This window comes from Empidonax traillii, unplaced genomic scaffold (genome assembly GCF_003031625.1).
Source record: "Empidonax traillii isolate 1590-97213 ecotype Southwest subspecies unplaced genomic scaffold, ASM303162v1 scaffold70:size1330859, whole genome shotgun sequence".
NCBI lineage: Eukaryota > Metazoa > Chordata > Aves > Passeriformes > Tyrannidae > Empidonax > Empidonax traillii.
In genome coordinates, this window is record NW_020955263.1 from 1,183,831 (window position 1) to 1,205,811 (window position 21,981).

A 21,981-nucleotide genomic window follows, 5' to 3' on the forward strand; every position below is an offset into this window, starting at 1 on the left:
CTTCAAGATGGTTTTGAAGTTAGAATTAATGGTACTTATATGTTTGAATTCATAATTCCAAATTTTCTGTAGAAATAATGGCTTTTGTATAATTATTTGCCATTTCTAAATGGATATAAATTATCTTTCAGGATGAAAAAAATAGCACAGGGACAGGTACCTTCATTGATTTTGAGGGCATTATTGAGTCTCTACAGAATGATATCACTGATATAAAACTTCAGGCAGAAGCAGCACACCAATACATTGTGTCCCTAGAAGACCCACAGCAAACTATATGTTGGCTTGAAAAACAGCTGGAAAAAATTACCACTGAACTTATTGAGACCAAAGAACAGCTGGCAGAGAAAACCAAAGGTAAGCTGGGTCTAGGAGTGACGTGAAAGAGACAAAAAGGAAATTACTGACCGCTGTGAAATAGAAATAATAATCTAGTTGAGCAGGATTTTGGAACCAATTTTTATGTATAGCAGTGGTGATCAATTCTTTTTTGTATGTTCAGGTTGAACAATTTTTCAGGCCTTGGTTATTTAATTTTTAAAACAAAACTTCAAACTATCAGTTGCAGACTTTGGAGTTGTGACGTAAAACATCCGAATTGTTGGTTCCTGACTGTAATCCCTGTACTTCTCATATTTTGCTGATGTAGTGTTTTCAGGTATCCTGTGAAACATTCATGGAGGAAAAACTAGCAGTACATCGTATGATTTCTTCTGACACGATCTATATTTTGTATGGGTTGCAAGGCCCAATTTTCTTGTTCAAAAAACTTAAACAGCTTTGAAATGTGTCCTGTAAGTAGAAGTCAACTTGAAAATAAATCTATTGAAAAACTACTGAGGTACCAGAAGATCCAAAAGAATGAATTACTGAGTAAGCTATGTAATGGCTGATTACTTCATGCAGACTTTTTTCCTGTTCTAGATTTTGGAACACAGAGGATTAAATTGGATGAGTCTGCTGAGCAACTTAAAGACGCAACTGAGGTAACTTTCTCCTAAAAAAAAATTTGTGCAAAATTACTTGCTTTAATACTAAGTTCCAATAACTTAAAATGCTATTACAGTGTGCTTCTAGCTTTTTTTTTCATATCAAACATAATTTAACTAATCTTGCTTCTAAATGTGTGGTATAGTTCAACGATTTAACACTACCTGAACTGCTTTTTTTTCTTTTCGAAGAAAATGAATATACAGAATAAAAGGATTCAAGAACTAATAGACATTGTGGAGCAAAAAGATAAAGTTATTATGAGACTGCAAGGTTTGATGACCTGTTCAGAACAAACCATAAAAGACCATGTAAGTCTTAGACATCTCAGTTTTCTTTATACAAAAAAATCTTAGCTTGTGCTTGTAATGGACTTAGCTACTTCAGGAAATTGAAATTTTCTGTAAATACTTGCTACTTGCCTGAAATAGTAGCAGGTGAATTGGCATTAAAACTAAAGCCACAGCAAAATATGGGTGTGGGTGTGAAAAATGGGACTTTCAGAAACAGTGATCTGAACTGATTATTGGAGAATTCTAGATCAGACTCTTAACAGCCATTAAAAAAAAACAACAACAACAAAAAAAAAACCAGCCCAAGAGTGAGAACTTGAACAGTAGACTAGCGGAAATACATCAGTGTCTGGTTTTTTGTCTGTATGAAAGAGGAAGAAAAGGAGGTTTTGTTGAAGCAAAAGGCCAATTTTAATTGACGTTAAAAACTAATAATGTGAAAAGAACAGTAATTCTGTAAATAGACAAAACCAAAAAATCAATGCATTCCACCCACCACCACCGTGCATGCTCACTTGCAAAGAAAAAGCAGTAATAGAAATATACTGAGCAGAATTTGCACTAAGAAGATATGACATGGCTTTCTCTGCTTTTGATATGATTAATATAACTTGAAACTGTCTAGTCTATTGCTAGCTCCTGAATGCAAGAAGACTAGCTCGACTAAATGTATACAGGCTTAAAAAAAAGATCAAAAAATCAAAATGTGCAGTTAGGGGGTTTGAGTTTGTTTTTTGGTTTTTTTTTTTTGTTTTTTTTTTTTTTTTTTTTTTTTTTTTTTTTTTTTTTTTTTTTTTTTTTTTTTTTTTTTTTTTTTTTTTTTGGGGGGGAGGGGGGCTGATGTCCAGTAACCTGAAATAGCTCTGAGAACATTTTAAATTAAACATAGTCAGCGCTCTAATCCGTTTCTCTCTTCCACTGTAAACTTAAAGCTTTAACCATACTTAATCTTGTATTCTCTCTCTGCCCCACAGCACCTTAACTTTTCAATAGTATGAATAATCCCAGAGTGATGAGAGTTGTAGTGACTTCCTACTATTACTCCTCCTTCTAAGAGCAAGGCTTTAACTGTCCAGTGTTTCTATGAGACTGTGTGGCATGAAATTTTAAACATGATCACAATTCTCAAGTCTAATAGAGTAGTCAAATAGATACCTGTGTATGGCAGAGCTGACTGGGCTTTCAAATTGCATCAGATCTGTCATGACAAAAATGATTTGTGGCTTTGCTGAAGGACATTAAAGCTCCCAGCTCTACCAACCATGATAAGAGAGTGATTGACTTGTAGAACTGACTGTTTGCCCTTTGAACAAACTGGGAATTTTGTCAGCTCTTGACATTGAAAATTATTTTCAGATGGTAAATAACTTCTCTTGCATGTAAGTCTTGCATTTTGTATTTTCCTGGTTTTTTGCTCTGATTCCTGTAGAGTGCTAAATATTATTATTATCTGAAGTTGTACTGGCTTTTGGTTTAAGTAACTGATCTCTAACTGACTTTTTCCTCTGACAACCCCTATACACCTTACTCAGATAGTTTTGTAAAAATATTTGTATATAAAAAACTACTAAACCTTTGAAGTTGCATAAATTGAGCACTTAAAAGTAATTGATGCTATTTTAACACAGAACAACACTCTGACTACCATTAAGAGAAAATTAGCAGAAAAGAACTCTAATGAAGTGACTGAAAGCAACCAATCTAAGGATTGTGAGGAAACTGCACTGGAAGTGGGAAGAAAACGTTGCTTTGAAAATAAGTCTACTGTGGAAGAAGAGCCACCTACAAAGAAAGGTACAATTTCTACCATCACTCAACAGGGGGTCTTCAAAAAAAACTTGATTACTATTCCAGAACAGATGCAAAAAGCTGTGAAGCGTAAACGTTGCGTTATGAGGAGGAGATCTGCTACGTTAAACTGTAAACGGAAATAACTGTTGTGTAAATATAGTCTGTTTTACAGAAGGTCCTATATTATTTACTCCTAAGTGCTTTAAATAAAATTTAGTTTTTAGACTCCTTCCTTTCTGATGCTTTTTCTCAGCTGTGTATGTACTTGCAGACCCAGCTGTCGCTCTTAGGCAATTTCTTAACAGTGGCTTTTGCACTAAGCTTGCTATTGCTGGATTTCGGGGAAAGTGGCATCTCCTGCTCAAGTTTTTGAACATTATCTAAGCAAACATCAAAGGTGTCAATGACTTACTGATTGTTCTGCCATACAGTATGTGCTGCAAAACTTGATGTTTCATTCTGTATCCATGAGTGTGAACACACCAGCACTGGTCAAGGATAGAGTGCTTCTACTTGAATGGAAGTTAAAATTATTTGAAGTCCACAAATTATATATTTTGTATAGCTCTTATGCTTACACCTTCACTTCTTTTGCTTTCCTTTCTTTATCTGTGAGCTTATCAGGTGAATAAAGTCTATTAATAAACAAAGGTGAGCTGTATGGGACTTGTACAAAATGGCACTTATAAGGGCTGTCTGCCTCTACCCAGCTCAGCTTCACTTTCTCATAGAACTATGGAAAGCATATGTCAAACGAGGGTGAAAGACCTTCTCTTTCTGTAAAAGGAGAATTGTCAAATTCACACGGTCAGAGAAAACTGAGGCTGCAGGTGGTGAATAAACTGAGTGGTGGACTATCAAGCATTACAGTGTGCAGTAAAAGACATTACAGTAGGTCAGTTTTAAGTTTATGGTGCAAAGAGTTATAGTAAAGGGGAATGGGTTTACATCAGGCTGGTGACCTGTCATGAGTGGGGCTCTGCAGGGCTCCATCTTAGGCCTAGTTCTCTTCAACATCTTCATTAATGATGTGGACCTGGGATCCAAAGCTATACTAAGTAAGTCTGCCAGTGACAGCTGTCAACTCCCTTGAAGGCAGAGAGACCCTGCAGAGAGATCTAGACAAATTAGAGGGCTGGGCAATCACCAACTGTGAGAAGTTTAATGAAGACAAGTGCTGGATTCTGCACCTGGAACAGGGCAACCCTGGATGTACATATAGACTAGGGAGTGAGAGGCTGGAGAGCAGTGCTCCTTTCCATGATCCTTGTGCCTCCCTTCAGTTCAGTATTCTATGAACAAAGCACTTCTTGCGCTGGGTATTGAACTTCTAATAGTTACTGCCCTAGAAGGTGGGTGAGGCAGGTAACTCTCCTATTCCAGGCATGGTTAGGCAAACTGACAGTCACCAGGTTCATGACTCAGAAGGTTAAGCAGTGTTGCACTGTCTCAATTCTTCAATGTCAGGGAAGTTCCATAGGAAGTGGCTGGGCCTACCACTAGTAGCAAAAGGAGGTTAAAATATTAGTTAAAGTCAACTGATGGTGTGTGATCCAATAGGGCATTTCTGATGTAAAACTTTTTCAAATAAGTGTCATTTGAAGCTAAAGACTAGTGGCTTTAACAAAAAGCATGTCTTAAGACACTTCAGCACCTCTCCCTTTTAGCCAAGGATGCGCAATTCCAATACAGTGTGAGGAATATGTGGTTATTTTGTCCTATAGGCTTTCCTGTGACTACACAATTTAAAAGTATGACTTTACATGCTACAGTAAACCTCCTGTTGTGGCTGATCTAGCAGGAGGCCCTAGTGTGTCTTATTAGAACATAAAAGCTACAGAAAAGCAAGAGAAAAGAAGTGGCTTGGGGACTTTAATCACTAACCGAAACACTCCTGCTAATGCTTCAGCATGACTTTGTTAGCAACTCAAACTAGTGACTATAAAACTTGTTGGATCTGTTCAGGGGATGTTTCCATGCAGCACACATGTACCTATGAGCTTGATGCTCCCGAAGTGAGATGACTGCTGAACTCCACCTTAATGTAGTTGCAGTAGTCACAAGAATCCAAATTATCTCCCCGTAGTACATAGTTATGATGACCTAATCCTTTGAGATAGTCAGGCTTGATTTAGTACTAAAATATAGCATGCATATTACTAAAAGGACACAATTGGATTATAAAACACTTGTGTGAAATACAGCTAGAGTCAGTTTTGAAGGTGATGAAATACATGTGATTTTTAGTTTTGGGAAAAAGCCCAGCTAATAAAACACTTATGGAAATTTGGGGTTGGGTTAATATGTTATAAATCTTTCAGGGAGAACTTTACTTGGAGCATATTAGGTGTGGGCATTAATAGTTACCCATTTATCTAGTTTAGAAACCTACTGAACGAAAAAGAGGGGAAAAAAAATTCAAACAAAAGTGCTGGATTTTTTACTTTATTTTTAAAGTAACATGATATTGAGTGCAAATAAAACTCAGAAAAACATACAACATCACTGATCCTCTAAATGTAGGATGAGTAATTGCTGGCTCTATTAAAAGGAATTGTTGAATCAGTGAAGGTGGAAACTAGATATAACTGTCAATGTTATCTAGCTCATAGGTGTTATAAATACTAATAAAACGAGCTAGATTTTTCTGCTAGTGTTGTAGAGTAAAGGCTGGAAGAGAGCCATAGCAAACTTTTTTAAGTCTTCTGCAAATTACGCCTTAAAGACCAAGAGGCATCTATTGGAAGTAAAACAGCTTAGAGGTCTTCAACTACTTCAAGATTACAAAATGCTATGAGGGTGTGGCTTTCAGACAGTGATTATTTTCTGTAGGGCAATTGCTGTTTGTATTGCTGGAGACTTGCACTATTGATTTTAATCAACCTGAACTCTGTGGACATTTTTTTATTGTTGATGTTGTTTTGTTTTTAGGAGGTAAGACAGGGAGATGGGAGAGCTCTCATCATCTTAAGAGAACTGATAATTCTGAGACCTATGTGGAAATACTGGCTCTGAAGGAAAGAACTGAATCCTTGGAAGGTCAGATAGCTGCACTTGAAGAACAATGCCAAAGAGAAAAAAATACAAAAGAAGAGTTAAGTTGGCAGATAACAAGCTTACATCTCAAGCTGTCTGCTTCTGAGGAAAAGGCTTATGGCTTAAGTGAAGAACTTCAGCAACGTCAAGCTGACTATCAGGAGATTGTTTCCAAATTGGACAAACAGAAAGCTGTAAATAGGGAACAAGAAGAAAAGATTATTCAGCTAAATAACCAAGTAACAGCTGCTGAACAAAGTATAATTGATAAAGTGTCCCAAATTAAAACAATGCAGTCTCAAGTAGATGAGTTGTATAAATGTCACTTAGAATCTTATGCTATGGATCTAGTTAATCTAAAGGATTCCTTAGAGCCTCAAAAAGATGAACCAAAGACAGCTCAAATGAGTCCTGTATCTAGGCAGTTCCAAACTGCTTCTACGGGAGATCTGGGACAGGAGAGCTCCTTTCACCGCAGTATTGAAACTATTTGGGAAGAATGCAAAATTATGATTAAGGCTTCTTCACAAAAAAGTTGCCAGATTCAAGAACTACTTCAACAACTTGCAGACTTAAAGAAGAGACTTAATGATAGTGAGAATTACAGTAGTGAACTAAAAATAAAATTAAATGAAATTGAAAATCAAGTTCATCAGTCTGTAAAGGAAAAAGATATTATGAGTCAGTTACAAGAGCAAATCCTGAAGAAGACTCAGGATTTTGAGAAACAGGCTGCAGAAGACCAGAAGGTAATTGCACAGTTTCAGGAGAAAGTTACTGGCTACGAGGGAAAAATAAGAGATCTTGAATGTCTATTGGAAGCTAAAGATGACAGCATAGAAAAGTTAGAAGAAGTGCTTAAAGAAAAAGAATCTACTATTTTAAATCTACAAAGTAGTACAGTAGCTCTCCAAGAAAAATGTACCAATTTGGAGAAAAAACTGAAAGAACTGAATGATCAAGAAGCAAATCTGAAGGATGAAGTTGTGCAGTTGACAAACAACTTGAAGAACATGAAACATACTCTTCAGGAAAAGGAGAAAAATGAGGATGAGCAAATACAATCTATAGAATTGTAAGTAAATAGTGAGATTACTCATAGCCCTTTGAGAATAGACCTAAGTTAAAAATCTCTTATGTCAACATCAGTTTATTTTGACATAACGCATTTTCTTGTTTATAAAGTTGATTAAACAAACTGCTTCATTGAGAAGTTTCAATACACTACTTGAATTTTATGTTTGCATATTCTGATGTCAGCATTCTGAAATGAATCTGAGCAGTTTGTTACTTCAGGATCATATAATAAGAAATTGAAATCCAAAAGTGCAATTATAAAGCTTGTCACTGATCTGCTAAAGCCAAGATTCTATTGGTGAATAAAACTGGGAAAGGGCTTGAGTTACTGTGTAAAAGCTGTATTTTGAGATGTGTAAGTCTAATGTTATTTATTTCTAACCCAAGGCTACGTAAAGATCTTTCTGAGAGCTCTGCCCTTGTACAAAGTTTGAAGAAAGATTTGCAGAGGAAAGAGGAAGAATATACAGATTTGAAAGAGAAACTTGCTGATGCCAAGAAACAAATTCAGCAAGTACAAAAAGAGGTTGGTAACCAGAGGCAAAATGTTTCTTCTGCAGGTTTGGGCCTGGGGTTCTGTTAAAAGTGATTCACAATAAGGCTATTTTGAGCGATATATTTACAGTAACATTGAATTTTAATTTACATAGCCATTGAAGTTGTAAACTAAAGACTAGATATTAGAACACAGATTAGTACAGATATTGAAGGGTCACGTAAATTGTATTAATACCCTTGAGAAAGAGTTGTGAAAGCTAATAATAATCAGACTAATCTGATTATGGAGAAGGATTTTATAATCTTTGTAACAACAGTAATCTTACACTGTTATTTGTGCTGACTTCAGACTTGTGGAAAATGCTGATCTCTGAGAGGAAAAGATAGATTAATCAGAAAAGGAAAGCACAAACTTCTAGAGACTTTTAAATCTGAGCTATGTTTCCTGTTAAGGTTGGGGAGAAGAAATGAATAAATGAAATAACTCAATACTGACAATTAACATTGGTAAAAGTTACCAGACAGTAAGTTTTTTTAGAACCTCATGGGATACTGCAAAAACTTAAAACTGAAAGATTTGTAAGAGTTTGGGCCTGAAAGTTAAAGCATATTAACATTTTCACCAGCAGCCTTTTCTACTCAGCATTCAGTGTATAATCCTCTACTTGAGAAATAGCAAGGAGTGGATAAGGTCCCATTTTAGAAAACTTGTTTTTTAAAGGACAACCAAACTGTAGCTTAATTAGGCTATTTCTTAATTTGTGGTTTGTTTGGGTTTTTTTGTGTTTTTTCAGAATGGGGGTTTTTCTTTTATTTGGATTTGTATTGGTTTTTTAAGGAGTGGGATTTTTGTTAGGTTGGTTTGGTTTGGGGTTTTTTTCCCCTCCTCTCAAATGTAATACTCTATGGTTAAAATCCTTTCCTCAGAAGGACACACAGTATAATGCTCTAATAAACCCTGGAATTTGGCTAAGATGCTTGCAAAAATTTGACTCTTAATTAAAGTAATTGGCTGTTTAGACATCTGACAGAGATTGTAGAAGGCTTATAACTAAATGTTAGTTTTGTTTGCTGTCTTGTTGCAGGTGTGTACAATGCAATCTGAGGAGAAAACCCTGAGGAAAAAAGTTAATGAACTGGAGCAAATTAAAACTCAGTTTAGTGAAGAATTGGAATTCAAACAGCGCACAATCCTGAAACTTAAAAAGGTATTTTTTTCCTAACGTTATACTTGTTCTTAATTTTTTAAACTAATCCAGTAATGAGTTTTCCAAGCAGATGGAGAAAGCTTAAACAGGTTGAAGTAAAAGAGTAGTCAGTTGAAGTTAGTTTTAACAGATGAATGAAAAACATTTACAGAAATTCTCAGGCAGGACATAGCTCTATTTAAAACAATTTGACAATCTGCCTAGCAAATACATACTTAATACCTTCAAAATTTCTGATTAGTGATACTTGCATATGTTACTTGTAATGTCTTCCTCTTTTATTTTTTTTAAGTAGCTTGAATGCTTCTTTATATTATATGAAGAACTTACTTATTTGGACTGTTTGTCTTAAATACTTTTTTTTTCTTTAATTTGCTCTCAATGTGGTATTTAGGAGCAGTTGAATAACGAGAAGCTGGAAGAAATCTCCAAACAGTATGAGAAAACACATAAAGGTCAGAAAAAGCCGTTATTGTTCCTTTTTTGTGTGTGTGTGGATTGTCAACACAATGGGTGGTCATGTTGATAAATTTGGAGAATCTTGTTTATTTATATATTAAAATATTGTGAAACTCCAACTTGGATATTAAAATCTCACAGGAAATATTTTTATTGAATCATTATTAGATATATAGTAAGCAAAGAAACAATCTCAGAATAAGAAATGTAAGCCTTGGAGAAAGTATCAGTGTTAACTTATTAAATGTCGGGATTTATTTGCCATTTAGTTGTCTATTTCAACAAAAGCACAAACTAGCACAATATTAGTTTCTGCAGATTTGATAAACATTTAACAGTTGAACAGTGGTTAAGTTTCTCATAGCCATGCAAGCTTTAGTCTGACATTTAACACCAAAATACACCTAAATCAAGTTGATGAGAACAGAATCACTTGACAATTTTAGATTTAGATAGTTCAGTAGAGATGCTGTATTTCTTTCTAATGGAGCTTTTGATCTCAGGAAATGGGGAAACAACTTGTCATCCAGGCACTTTGGGAGACAATGGTGGGAACTAGAGGAGGATCATCTGTAAATTAATTTTCAAATTTTCAGATCTGTGTGCGAAGGAAAAAATAATTGAAGATATGCGGATGGCATTAGAAGAACAAGAACAGACTCAGACTGAACAAGATCAAGTGCTTGAAGCCAAATTTGAAGAGACCAACAGATTAGTTTTGGGTAATCTCTTCAGGGAAAGGGAGCAGGGAGGCAAAATTATTTTGAATGTGTATTGTGATAGCTGCTTTTAATTTCTGGTTTTACTTGTTAATTGATATTTAGGCATTACTTTCATATAACTCAGCAATTTTTTTGAAAAGCTTCTGTTGTCTGTAACTTTAGTAGAAGGATGTGAACATGGTCAAATAAGTGTTCAAAACTATGTGAGTTTGATGTGAATTCGTTTTGTATTCTGACTAGAACTGGAAGCATGGAAGCAGAAATACAGAGAGCTGAATAACCAGAGTAATAGTGACTGGCAGCAAAAGATGAGCAAAAATGAGGAGAAAACTATAAATGAAAATGAGGAATTAATGAAGCTGCAAAAAGAACTGAAGGTAAAATATAACGCATAATTCATACATAGTTTTAAAACTGTAACTTCCCTTTAGGAGTCTAATTTTTTTTGCACAGCTATCTTCAAAAGATAGGGCATGATATGGCCAATTGTTACACTGGTAAAGGAAACCTCCTCTGAAAGCTGCAGTGCACCACTACAGTGAAGTCTGGATGCAGTGTCTTTGTGATATGTGTGATCACTGATTCCCCATAACGAAGTGCATCCTTCTTTACCATGCAAGGTGTTTCTGTAGCTGGTCTCCTCTTACAATTGTCTTGATCCAGCTCCTGAAATCTGTTCCAAACATCTTTCCTGTCAGTTACTTAATCAAACTCTCTCAAGATCTTATGCTTGCTGCATGACCTGTAAGCCCTTTCTGTAAGGCTGAGAACTTACTTCTAAATCTCCTTGGAACAGAAAGCAGACTTTCTTTCTAAGCAACTTTGCAGATGCCTTCTGTCTTATGTGGTGTAATGTCTGAGGTTTGATTGTGATAGAGAAGGAAAAAAGGTTGCTGTGGATTGAAGTGACATTCTTAGATGTGAGCTGTCTCACAAACTGTACTGCATTTTTTACCTTTCAGTCATGAAGCAGAAGTTAGTTTTGTAACGTGTCCTTTAAGGCAGCATAAAAGATTGGGGATTTGTAAGTTAATTTGTAAGTTACCATTACTTTTGGTGTAAGTTTTGTAGTGTTTATGACTTACCTGGAACATTGTGAGGAAGAAAACACCTCTGTTCCATAAAGATTTGCCAGACTGAATAAGAAGTGCTGAAAACTGATAAATTTTTTCAATAGGGAATAACAAATGAGAATGTAATACTTGTATTTGGGAATATGCTGGAATAGAACTATGCTAGTATTTCTGTTATGTGTTTTGAAATTCAATGGAATTCTAAGTCTTTTTTTCTTTTTTTCTACCTATGGTATTATTTCTGGTTTCATCAAAATAGGAGAATGAGGCGAAGTATCAAACTGATAGAAAGAAGTGGCTTGAGGAAAAAATGAAACTCATAAATCAAGTAAAAGAAGCTGAGAGTCATCTCAACAGAGAAATGAGAAAGTTTGTGGAGGATAGAGAACATCATGTAAAGCAACAGGCAGAAATTGTAAGTGACTGGATGTCTCAGCAGAGTCCTCTAGTGTAAAGCTTTAGTACAGAGCAAATCTTATGTCAAGTGTTAACAGTGTGGGCACTTGAGGTAGCTGGCCTTTGTCAGAGTTCCCTGACTTCCTCATATGGCAAAGCCTACACAAGATCTTCTCAATATGAAAAGGGAAAAGTAGGAGGATCATAAAATGAAAAAACTTAGTACGTAATGAAATTACCATGCTAGTTCCTTTCTGTCCTATGCTACCACCTCACAATGAAGTCTTCAAATTTCATATTGTATGTAAAACACCAGTAAATAACCTATGCTTAAATGAATTGCTCCTTACTGAAGCTAAGGAAGCTCACTTTGGAAAATAAGATTTCTTGCTTGGATTTTCTTAAAAAGAAATAAACAAGAAAAACTCCAAGCAAACAATTTATGAGACTTTAGAAGGCAGAGAAAAGGCAAGAGAGAAAGGAAGAGAAGTTGTTAGAAAAAGCATTTTGCAGATATAGAGTAAAAATACTTGATCTATCTGCTGGGGTTTTGACTAGCATTGGAGTGACTGATAAGTACTAAGATGCATTACTTGGTCACTGGAGTGTGTTAAGGTTGTAATTTGTTGAGCATTGAAATTTTTATATGAACCTCTACCATCTAAAACTATATTTGCATCTAGAGGTAGTTAGCAATGACTTTCTGGACCAGCAGTCAGTACAGGAGGATGTTAGGAGCTAAAACTACTTTCACTTTACCTGTGAATTTTCTTGCCTGAGGGTTGCTACTAATAAAATCTTTGAGCAAGCAAACATGAGGGGTGGTTCTTTAAAAAAATGTTCTCTTCATGAAGAGTATAAATATAGATACAGATTTTCTAACTGAAAAATGGTTTGCTTTTGTGTATTTGTAGTGGAACTATTTCTGTGTGAGCTTCCTAAGATCTACATAGGCTCATAAGTTTACTAAGACCATAAAATAATACTAACTGTGCAAAACAAAACTATCAGAACAGTTCAGATGCCCTGGAGAAGTGGTCTTCTATTCTAACCTATCATTTTTCCCTCTTTAGGAAAGGCTTGCTGCACAGCTGGTAGAGAAGGATAGTAATCTTCAAAAGTGGCGTGAGGAAAGAGATGAACTAGTAGAAGCTTTGGAAGTACAGCTCAAGAGTTTGGCTTCTAGCACCACACAAAAAGATAAAGAAATAGAGGAGCTGAAACAGGCTGCACTAAAGGCTTCGGAAGAGGTTAGTTCTCTCTGTCTTCTTCCTGTGTGATTTTTTTGTTTTTGTTATCCATTAATTCTGCAAAGCGGTATAATTGCACTTGGCATTCTGGCTCTCCTTTTTGTTCTTAAACACTGTTATAAACCTTTTGCAGATAATTTAAATAAGAAAAGCTTTGTGTCTGCTTGAAACAGAATTTGTAATAGTAACTGAAATTTCAAAATATTAAATAGTTCAAATAAACACTCTGATAGTGAATTTGGACTGGATATCCGAAACAGCTATCACATTTGTTGCCTTTTTCACAGCACCAGGAACTTCATGAACAACTGAGAGGTGAACCTATCTAAATAAGTATAGTAAAATAAAGAGTTTTGCATTACATTTTCCCAGATTGTTGTAAGACTTTTCTCACTTTACATAGAGGCATTAAATTACTGGCTTTGTATTGGATGCCTGGCTGTTTTAGCCTGCAGTTATAGAACTGATACTACCAAGTAAACATTATGATGCTCGTGAAATATATTACTTTCTTCTGACAGCCCTGTGGCAATTTTTGCTTTTTTTATAAGGGTAAGGAAACTGACATAGAAGAGCTAAGAAAACAGCTGGCTGAGAAAGATGATTTTATAAAGGAATTGAAACAACACATTAACCGTGAAAGCCCTCAGTCTTTGTCAGAAGTATCTTTACCTGAAGAAGGACAAGATAAAACTGCTCAGTCTGTAAGCAAAGAGGTATGTTTGTGTAATTTATAGAAAGTACATACTAATGATATTAACTTTGTTTTGTTGTTTTCTTAGTATGTATTTCTGTATAGTTTTGGGAATCTCCTAAAACATTTTTGTAGTTCTTTGTACTTTAGCTGTATCTTCAGTTCTTGCTCATTTTTTTTCTCTTTCACGCTGACTCTCAGAAAATGAGTGCTTTAGTTAATAGAATACTATCTCTCTATACATTATAGAACTTCTGCACATGAGGGAAAAACTAGTTAACTAATCGAGGTTCTAGAGATTTGGAGACATAGTATTTGTAGTGTCATCTCAGTTTGAGTGTGTCAGTGTTAAGGGGATTTCAACTCAACTTTTCATGATGGTGTAGTGAGACAATTCTGTAATTAAAGCTACCAGCCTATGTGGGTGTTTACAAGAACAAAGCAATATCTTGCAATCCACTTAAAACCAAAACAAGATAATATTTGACGTGTACACAAGGAAAAGATCTATTTTGCGTATTTCCTGAACAAAAATTAAAAGCCTTGTAACTGTACTGAGACTTCTGATTCTGACTGAGCCCTTGTATACATGCGTCCTGAACACTATTAAATGAGGTCATTCTCCTTCTAAGTGGAATTAATGCTATGTGGCTCCATTACTAATTAATAATGAACAGGTCTGAACATGGCTGCTACAAGATATGATTCTCCTCTTATTGCAAAACTTGACTGAATGCTAAAATACATCTCTTCATCTCTTTACTGTCTACTGGCAAGTAGGACTGTGGCTAGTTTCTTGCTGTTTCATCAATTCAGCTTGTGCTGTACAGATAAAGCTTGTGATGTATGAGCTCTTGGGAGGGTTGCTGCTTAATGTAGCTTTGTAATAGCAGATAAGAGATCACCATAAAATTAGGGTTTTGGTATAAAATCAGTTACAGAGATGTGTTGTGAACAGTTAGTGCTGAAGTACTTACCTTAAGCCAGCAGCAACCATACTTGATGTTACAGATAAGGAGAGTCTGCTCCCTTGATCGTTGTGTGAGAAACTGTTATGGTGGTGTGGAAGTGAATGGGGTAAAGTTCTGGGGGGAAGTCAAATAATTCTCAGGAAAATCGTAGTGGAGAGAAAGAAAAAGAGCTAAAGTGATCAAGGCAACATGTGTCCCCTGCCTTGTGAGGAGAGGCTAATAGCCTGGCACTCTGTTAGAAGAGGTTAAGGCCACTTAACAGGTTAAGGTCATGGAGTTGAGGCTTAAAAAAAGTCATGGCTGGGGGTAAACAGAAGGCAGAACTGTTCGTCCTACAATCCTGCAAGAATTGGGCAGCAGTTGCTGAAACTAATAGGAGTTTATTTTAAAACAGGTAAAATAGCATATTTCTTTATGAAGGAGCTAGTGGTTTTCTGAAGGTGATGGAAACCAATACTGTCAGTAGGGATTAGTAAAAATTGTAAGTAGAAATCTACAAATGTATTTGTAGATGGATACTCTGAGGATTAGGCAGAGGTGTATCTGACATTTCTAATGCAAAAACTTAGAGTGCTGCAAGGGTACTGATGAGAAGGTGACCAAGCTCACACATGTTATCCCTACACAGCATCTGGTTTCCATTCCTGGAGGCAGAGTACTGAACTAGATGGACTGTTGGTGAGACCCAGTAGGGCACATGATCTCATTGTGAACAGATTTTACTGTCTTAAACTGTTGTGTTTCAGCCTGGGTGTTCATTAGCTATCTGCACTTGAGCTATTTTGCTGTAACTTTAGGAAACTCAAAATAGCTTGAGGTTTATAGTGGGGCATATTCTCAAATTACTCACTGTAAATATTTACAGTTTGTGGGAAAACAAAGCAAGGCTAGTCCTATAGCTGGAAAAAGTATTCCAGTAAGATATGATGAAGGTAAAGAGAATTATTCATAATCTCAGTGTCCTAGCAGTGCCTTCTCATTAATTGAGCTTGGTATAAAACTTTTAAATTTGATGCAGTAGCACGGATTTTGCTAAATGCACAGTGGGGAAGAAAACATGTCCTGTTGCCTGAACGATTCTGAAGTTTTATTCTGCAAATCTTTTGATGATCATATCACCGGATTTAGTGGCTTTTGGTAGAAATGAAAGCTGGATAATATAATTATGTGAATAATTATATCTAACTTCAACTGTGTGCTCTTGAAAACCTACCTCTCACTGATGCATGTGGAGTGGCTGCTTATTAGATATGTCAGCTGGAGAAAAAATATAAATTCTTTTCAATGGGTGGGCAGTAGCAGGGCAGACTGCTTTCCAGTTGGACCTTACTTACACAATTTCACTTCTCTAGTGTTGAAGTGGAGCTCCCTAAAGATAAGATAGCGAAAGATTATACTTTTCTTGCAAAAGCTGCTATTACTGCCTTGTTCCTAAGGAGCAGCAGAGTTAAGATGCAGAAAATCATGTCGATTCTGCTACCCCTTGCTGTGAAAACTGTGACTAGTTGTCTCTACCCTTGAGGAAAATGACTCGGAAACAAAGTATCAGGTCGAGTTCAGCAGGGAAAGTTCTGTGATCATAAATACAAATTTTAACTTTTTAAAATCTAACAAAAAAATTCTAAAATAAGCATTAAACTCTGCTGTAGATTTCTTCACTTCAATTGTAAGTGTTCTGGAAGCTTACAGCTGGAAAATAAAAATGCTTACTTTGCAATCCACTGCAAAAGTGGGGGAGATATGTATTATACTATTTAACTCATAGTTATTTTAAAACTTGTTTTCTTAAAATTTCCATATGCTTACAGGACCATTCAGAAATTGTCCTTGACTCTTCTGAAGTGTCCACGGAAGATGGAAAAACCAGTCGGTTCCCAAAACCAGAGATGGAAATCCAGTTCACACCTCTGCAACCCAATAAGATGGAGGTGAAGCACCAGGGCAGCACTTCACCGGTTACAGTTAAAATGCTCAAGCCAAGAAGGAAAAGGAAGAGTGTAGAGATGAATGAGGTATGAACTAAACCAACTGATAAAATCTGTAGTGGAGCTTTTCAGTGTATTGCTCTCATCATTTGCTAAAACCCTGTCCTTCTGATTTTTCACTGAGATCCTAAGGATATACATAGGATATATTTAAACCTTGTGCCCCCTCTCAAGTGGTGGATCTCTGATCTGTGTTGAATAAGGTCATAGACCTCGACTGATCCAGACTCTGGACTCCTGTCCCTAATTAGCACTTCACCTTTTACATTTCTCTCTCCCTGCTGGTGCCATTTCTGCCTGTCTCCAGCTCTGATCTGTGGGCTCATAGACCAGTTCTATAGATTTGCTTCTTTCGGTTTATGCAATCATTGGTATCAATTATTATTTCTTCTAATTTCCTGATTTTCTTAGGATTTTGTGAAAAGTGAGAACAAGAGAAATGCAAAACCTGCTATGGCTGATTCACCTTCTACAAGCAACAAAAAAATGGTTTGATTTTGTTCCATTTTTGAAGTTAGTTTAGCCTTTGCTGTAAAGGTGGACTCGTTAAAGGAGCAAGTTTTCTTATGGGGCAGGATCTTATCCTTATCTGTGTACTTGAATAGGATCCTTAAACACTTATGTTGCCTTTCTACTAAACTCTTTAAGCCAACCAAATAGTGTGTCTGTGTTTGTCAAGAATGTCCTAGCTACAGTGTGCAGTGATTCAAAGGGAGGGATGTTACATACTGAGTAGTTATGCAGACTAGTTTAAGCATACTATTAGAATGTGAAGTTATAGACGTTGCCTTTGAAGTAAAACTAAGGTTTATGTTATCTATATTTATGGCAATTATAAAAAGATTATTTCAGGCCATAGTGGAAACCTGGGCAGATTCAGAGGTTTAGTAGTACATCTATTTCTTCATCAGATTCCTCTTACTTTGTTTATGATTAGTCCATCTTGTGCAATGAAATACTCTGTAGCTTTGAATCTGCCTTTTTCAAAAAGGAAACTATTTGTTTCCTATATGACTCATGTCCTTAAATGTATTCTGTGAAACTTTGGCTATTTTTTTTTAATTCTGGGTGTAAAATGAGGTTGTCTACATTGCTTACTGTAGTGGTATCATTACTAAAATGAACAGAGGTGTCAGTAGCAAAGCTCAGACTCTCAGCTTGAAAATAACATTGAAGTAAAATAAAATGAAATTAAACGTTAAGTCAATTTTCAGCTTAAACAATAAACTTTTATTTCTCTGCAGATGTCGACTACTCAGTCTCTTAGAAAAGAATACCCTTTAAGAAAGCAGGAATCTACTTTAAGTAAAAAGTCAGCTAAGAAGAAAGATGGGACACTCCAGAAACTTGGTGATTTTTTCCAAAGTTCTCCTACTATTATTCACTCCAAAGGTTTGTCCAGTATAAATAAGGCTTGTTCTCTGTTCTCTGGGCATTGCAGAATGACAGAGTAGGAGAGTTTGTGTTGATTGCAAGGACCAAATGGTTCTAAAGTTTAGGTTAAGTGTGAAAGGTAAACCAGGTGGAATGGAAGATATTGTGTGGGATGTGTGCACATATGTCATAAATGCTGTGATAACTGTTTGGCTCAGAATACCAGAGTTACTTTACAGTTACACTTACAGGTAAAGACAACATTAGAAACTTGCCTTGCTGCTCTAAAAAAATCAAGAGATGAATCCAAACTCCAAATCTTACCTTGTTCTATAAGCCATGCCTTGTTTCTGTGGAAACTTTCTTAATGTTTTTTGATGTATGTGAGAGGGAAAGGTTGGTTCTAAGAATCTGAAAGTCAGTGCCTCATGAAAATGTTAGGAAGGTTTAACAAAATTCATTAATTGCTCCATATTCAATTTAATTAAGTTTAAGCATAGCCTTGGTAAGGTTATCTACTACAATTTTCCATTGAAGAATATACTTTTATTCTTTTCCACAGTAAGACATGATCTCTGGGTTACTGTGTTTAAAAAAAATAAAAAAAATTAGCAGAAGACACAAGAAATCACCAATGTTAAATTCTAAAAGACACTATTATTTATTTGGTTAAAACAAGGGCAGTCATTATTTAATGTGGACAGTTGAAATAAGCTCCTGTACCAACTTGAAAACTTGTTTTGTATCTTTATTTATCTGATGTAAGACAGGTTTGTCATATTGGTTCCATGAGGACAACATTTATTACCAATGAAAACTGAATTCAGACTACTCAGAATTTCATCCTTAAAATACTTGATTTGAGCAAATGAGTTCTGCTTTATAGCTTTTATTACCATGTCCTGTACATTTTTCCTCTTTGTATAAGAGTATTGTTTGGGATTTCCTATTGCTTTCTAGTGTATATGCTCCTCTCTTTATAGAGCAAGTACTGATTTGATAAAACTACACAAATATATAGAGAAAATTGACTCTACATTGTGCACAAAGGACTTAAATCTGTTCGATTCATATGTCTTTAACTTCCAGTGACATCTGAATCCTAGTTGATTTTTAATGTGCTATTTAAATGTGTCCTTTAAGCTTTTGCATCTGAAGCTACAGAAAACTGCTTTCAGCTATAGAAAACTGTGGTAGTCAAATACCACTTCTGAATTTTTATATTTGACCTTCGGACTACATCGGTTTCATTTTTAAACTATTTTAAAAAGCTTTCTTTATTCATGAATTTTGAGGCTCACAAAACCAGTAAGACATGTATTTATGACAAAATTTGTCTTGTAGCAAAGAAGCTGATTGAGACAATAAGCTCTCCCAAGTCTGCAGAACCGGAAAAAGTCAAAGAAGATGAGCTCAAGCCAAAACGAGCTAAGAGAAAGCTGTATTCAACTGACATTTCTTCCCCCCTAAATATCCCTGTTCCTTCAGTAAGTGATTACAGGTTACTGTTTTGCCCAATGTAATGTTTTTCTGTAATCTTAGTTTAAAATAAACAAGTAGGGGAACAAAACAAATCTGAAGGTTGCAAAAGAGGTTTGAAAATAACTTACTTTTTGATTCTGCCTAACCATTCCTTTTGGGCTTTTCTTTCTGCTGTTTTACTTAATTTTCTGCGTTTTCTCACTTGTCTTCTCCCTTTGACTGCTGACTTACTGTATGGGTGATACAGTAAGTAATCCTCCACATGCTACAACTAAGATATCTGTGAATCCAAATGTAAAGATATCTCCAGCTATCTTTACATTTGTATTCATAGATATCTTAGTTGTAGTACGTGGAGGATTAGTTTTTCCTGTGCTACAGCAGTTAAGCCTCACTTTGTTTTTCCAGTAGCTGCAGTTCATTTAAGTGTAACATAAAGGAAGAATAGAAATAGAGACCATTAAGGGATCCATATATTTGGAATAACATGATTGAAATACTAAAGATAAAGGTGAGCACTTACAATTAATGTTGCAGGGTAAGTGAGCACCTAAAATGTTTTTGCATTCCTTTTATACCCAGCTGATATTTGGGCATAATAGCATGTGGATACATCCATGCTTTTCAAAACACAGTTTAAATAGCCTTCTGGATGTGGTTAAATTGTGTTGTCCTATCTAAGCCAGTCTATAAAAAGCCTTATAAGGCCAGAGTTTGATGTATTGTTTCTGAAATCCAACTGAATGGTTTTGACAGTAACTAAAGTGCTGACAATCTCTTGCTCTGTTGCTTTTGAAATGTATCTCTTCATTCTCTTCAATCCTTTCTTCCCCATGCTATGGTAAGCATTTGCCCATACTAAGATATCCTGTTGAATTACCTGTAAATTGTATGAATGGATGTGGCAGAAACCAAAATGCTGTCCATGTCCATAACAGGAAAACAAAAATTATAGAAATGCAGAGCAAAAAGAGCAAAAAACCTGGAAGTGAATGAAAAAGTGAAAGACTGAATCCTGGAAAAGTCAGAGAAAGCTATAGAAATTTAAGCTAAAAACTATGTTTTCTGGACACTTCCTGTATCACAAAATGAGTATTAGAAATTAGAAATGAAAACTGCTTTCAGATCACATTTTTGTTTGAAGTTTTGTATTTGTTCTAGAAAAAAAGAAAAGAAGGAATTTTGTGTGTTTCTCCTATTTGTTGCTCATTATGATGCACTAAAATGGTCTCTCTGTCCTGCAGACCTCTGACTAAAAGGTCATAAAATTATAGAATTGTGAAAGTTGGAAAAGATTTCCAAGATCAATGAGTCCAGCTGCTAACCCAGCACCACTGTGTTCACCACTAAAGCATATCCCCTGGATGGTGATTCCACCACTGGGCATCCTATTCCAATGACTGACCACCCTTTCAGAGAATAAGCAAATTCCATTTTGAAAAGAGATTCTGGGGAAAACTCTGCTGTTGGTCACACATGACACAGAAGTGTATGTCATTTGTCTCTGAAGTGCTAAGTAACCATTGTTTAATACCATCTTTTTCAGATCTTTGTAGAACAAAAAGAGAAGGAAAGTGATCATCTAATCATCAAGCGACGGCTACGATCAAGAATAGTAAAATAATCTTGCAAAAGTGTATTTGGATTTCCTAGCTGGGACATATTTCCAGCTGACTGTATGTAGGAAGTAATAGATATTTAGTCATGCTTCAACATCTGTATATAGTTGTATAGAATTGTTCTGACTCCATTAAAGTTGAGACATTCAAGGAAGCTTGTGTGTGAAAGTTCTGTTTATTTGTTGTTTGGATTGGTGTCTTTGGAAGTGTTCATAACTTACTCATTTTGCAGTAAGAGCTATGACTGTCCATGTGGAATGGCTTTAGTTGCTTTTTTTTTTTTTATTTTTTTTATTTCCAGACAACCTATATACCCACCAGAACTTTGAGTGGAAAAAAATGAGTACACATCAATACTTGTATACCCTTAAATTCTTTAAAAAGATTGTAAAAAAATTGTTGTGGACAAAAGTAAGAAATTTGCACTATGTGGAGAAATATGATGTCTTCCATTAGTGGTGTGGATTTAATTGTTTTGTGTTTATTCTTCTAAATTAAGTAATTTAGAAGGAAAATATTCTTTCTTGTGGGGTTTATAATGTCAATAAATAATTATAATCTGCTACTAGAAGTGACCCACTCTTGGACATTGACGTTTTCTACTCAACTAGAACAGCTACTTCTTGATATAGTAATGTTTCAGCTTAGTGACTGAGTAAACATTTAAAACAATCTGATTTCATCAGTGTAGCATATACTGAAGTCACAAGCACTATATTTTGTAGGATTTTGCATTGTTTGAAGAGTGGTGATTTTTTCAGAAAGACCTGAAATTATTTTTGACAGTACCTACTCTTCACATGGATGAAACAAGACAATCTCAATAAGCTGATCATTTACTCCAACTTGTTCATCCAGCTTTCTTACTTTTATTTTCTTGAATTACTGCCAACCATACAGCTGTATGCACAGGAGGCAAGAAAGCCAATGGTATCCTGGCCAGAAGGACTGGGGCAGTGATTGTCCCTTTGTGCTGGACACTATTGAGGCTACACCTCGAGTACTGTGTTCAATTTTGGGCCACTTGCTACAAGAAATACATTGAGGTGCTGGAACTTGTCCA

General features: G+C 35.6%; 1 protein-coding gene across 3 annotated transcripts in view; it reads left to right on the forward strand.

Annotated features, from left to right (window-relative positions):
* KIF20B (kinesin family member 20B) overlaps positions 1 to 21,069 on the forward strand; it is a 37,801-nt gene extending 16,732 nt beyond the window's left edge. For all 3 annotated transcript variants that reach the window (XM_027880508.1, XM_027880507.1, XM_027880506.1), the window contains exons 16-33: positions 132 to 357; positions 925 to 986; positions 1,182 to 1,301; positions 2,912 to 3,077; positions 6,006 to 7,185; positions 7,575 to 7,713; positions 8,771 to 8,893; positions 9,288 to 9,348; positions 9,949 to 10,074; positions 10,315 to 10,451; positions 11,407 to 11,562; positions 12,617 to 12,793; positions 13,345 to 13,509; positions 16,267 to 16,470; positions 16,855 to 16,932; positions 17,688 to 17,835; positions 19,162 to 19,304; positions 20,846 to 21,069. In XM_027880508.1, the coding sequence (XP_027736309.1) occupies positions 132 to 357; positions 925 to 986; positions 1,182 to 1,301; positions 2,912 to 3,077; positions 6,006 to 7,185; positions 7,575 to 7,713; positions 8,771 to 8,893; positions 9,288 to 9,348; positions 9,949 to 10,074; positions 10,315 to 10,451; positions 11,407 to 11,562; positions 12,617 to 12,793; positions 13,345 to 13,509; positions 16,267 to 16,470; positions 16,855 to 16,932; positions 17,688 to 17,835; positions 19,162 to 19,304; positions 20,846 to 20,923 (3,489 nt within the window). In that variant the 3' untranslated portion in view covers positions 20,924 to 21,069. The remainder of the gene's footprint in view (positions 1 to 131; positions 358 to 924; positions 987 to 1,181; positions 1,302 to 2,911; positions 3,078 to 6,005; positions 7,186 to 7,574; positions 7,714 to 8,770; positions 8,894 to 9,287; positions 9,349 to 9,948; positions 10,075 to 10,314; positions 10,452 to 11,406; positions 11,563 to 12,616; positions 12,794 to 13,344; positions 13,510 to 16,266; positions 16,471 to 16,854; positions 16,933 to 17,687; positions 17,836 to 19,161; positions 19,305 to 20,845) is intronic.
* Positions 21,070 to 21,981: the final 912 nt, after the last annotated feature.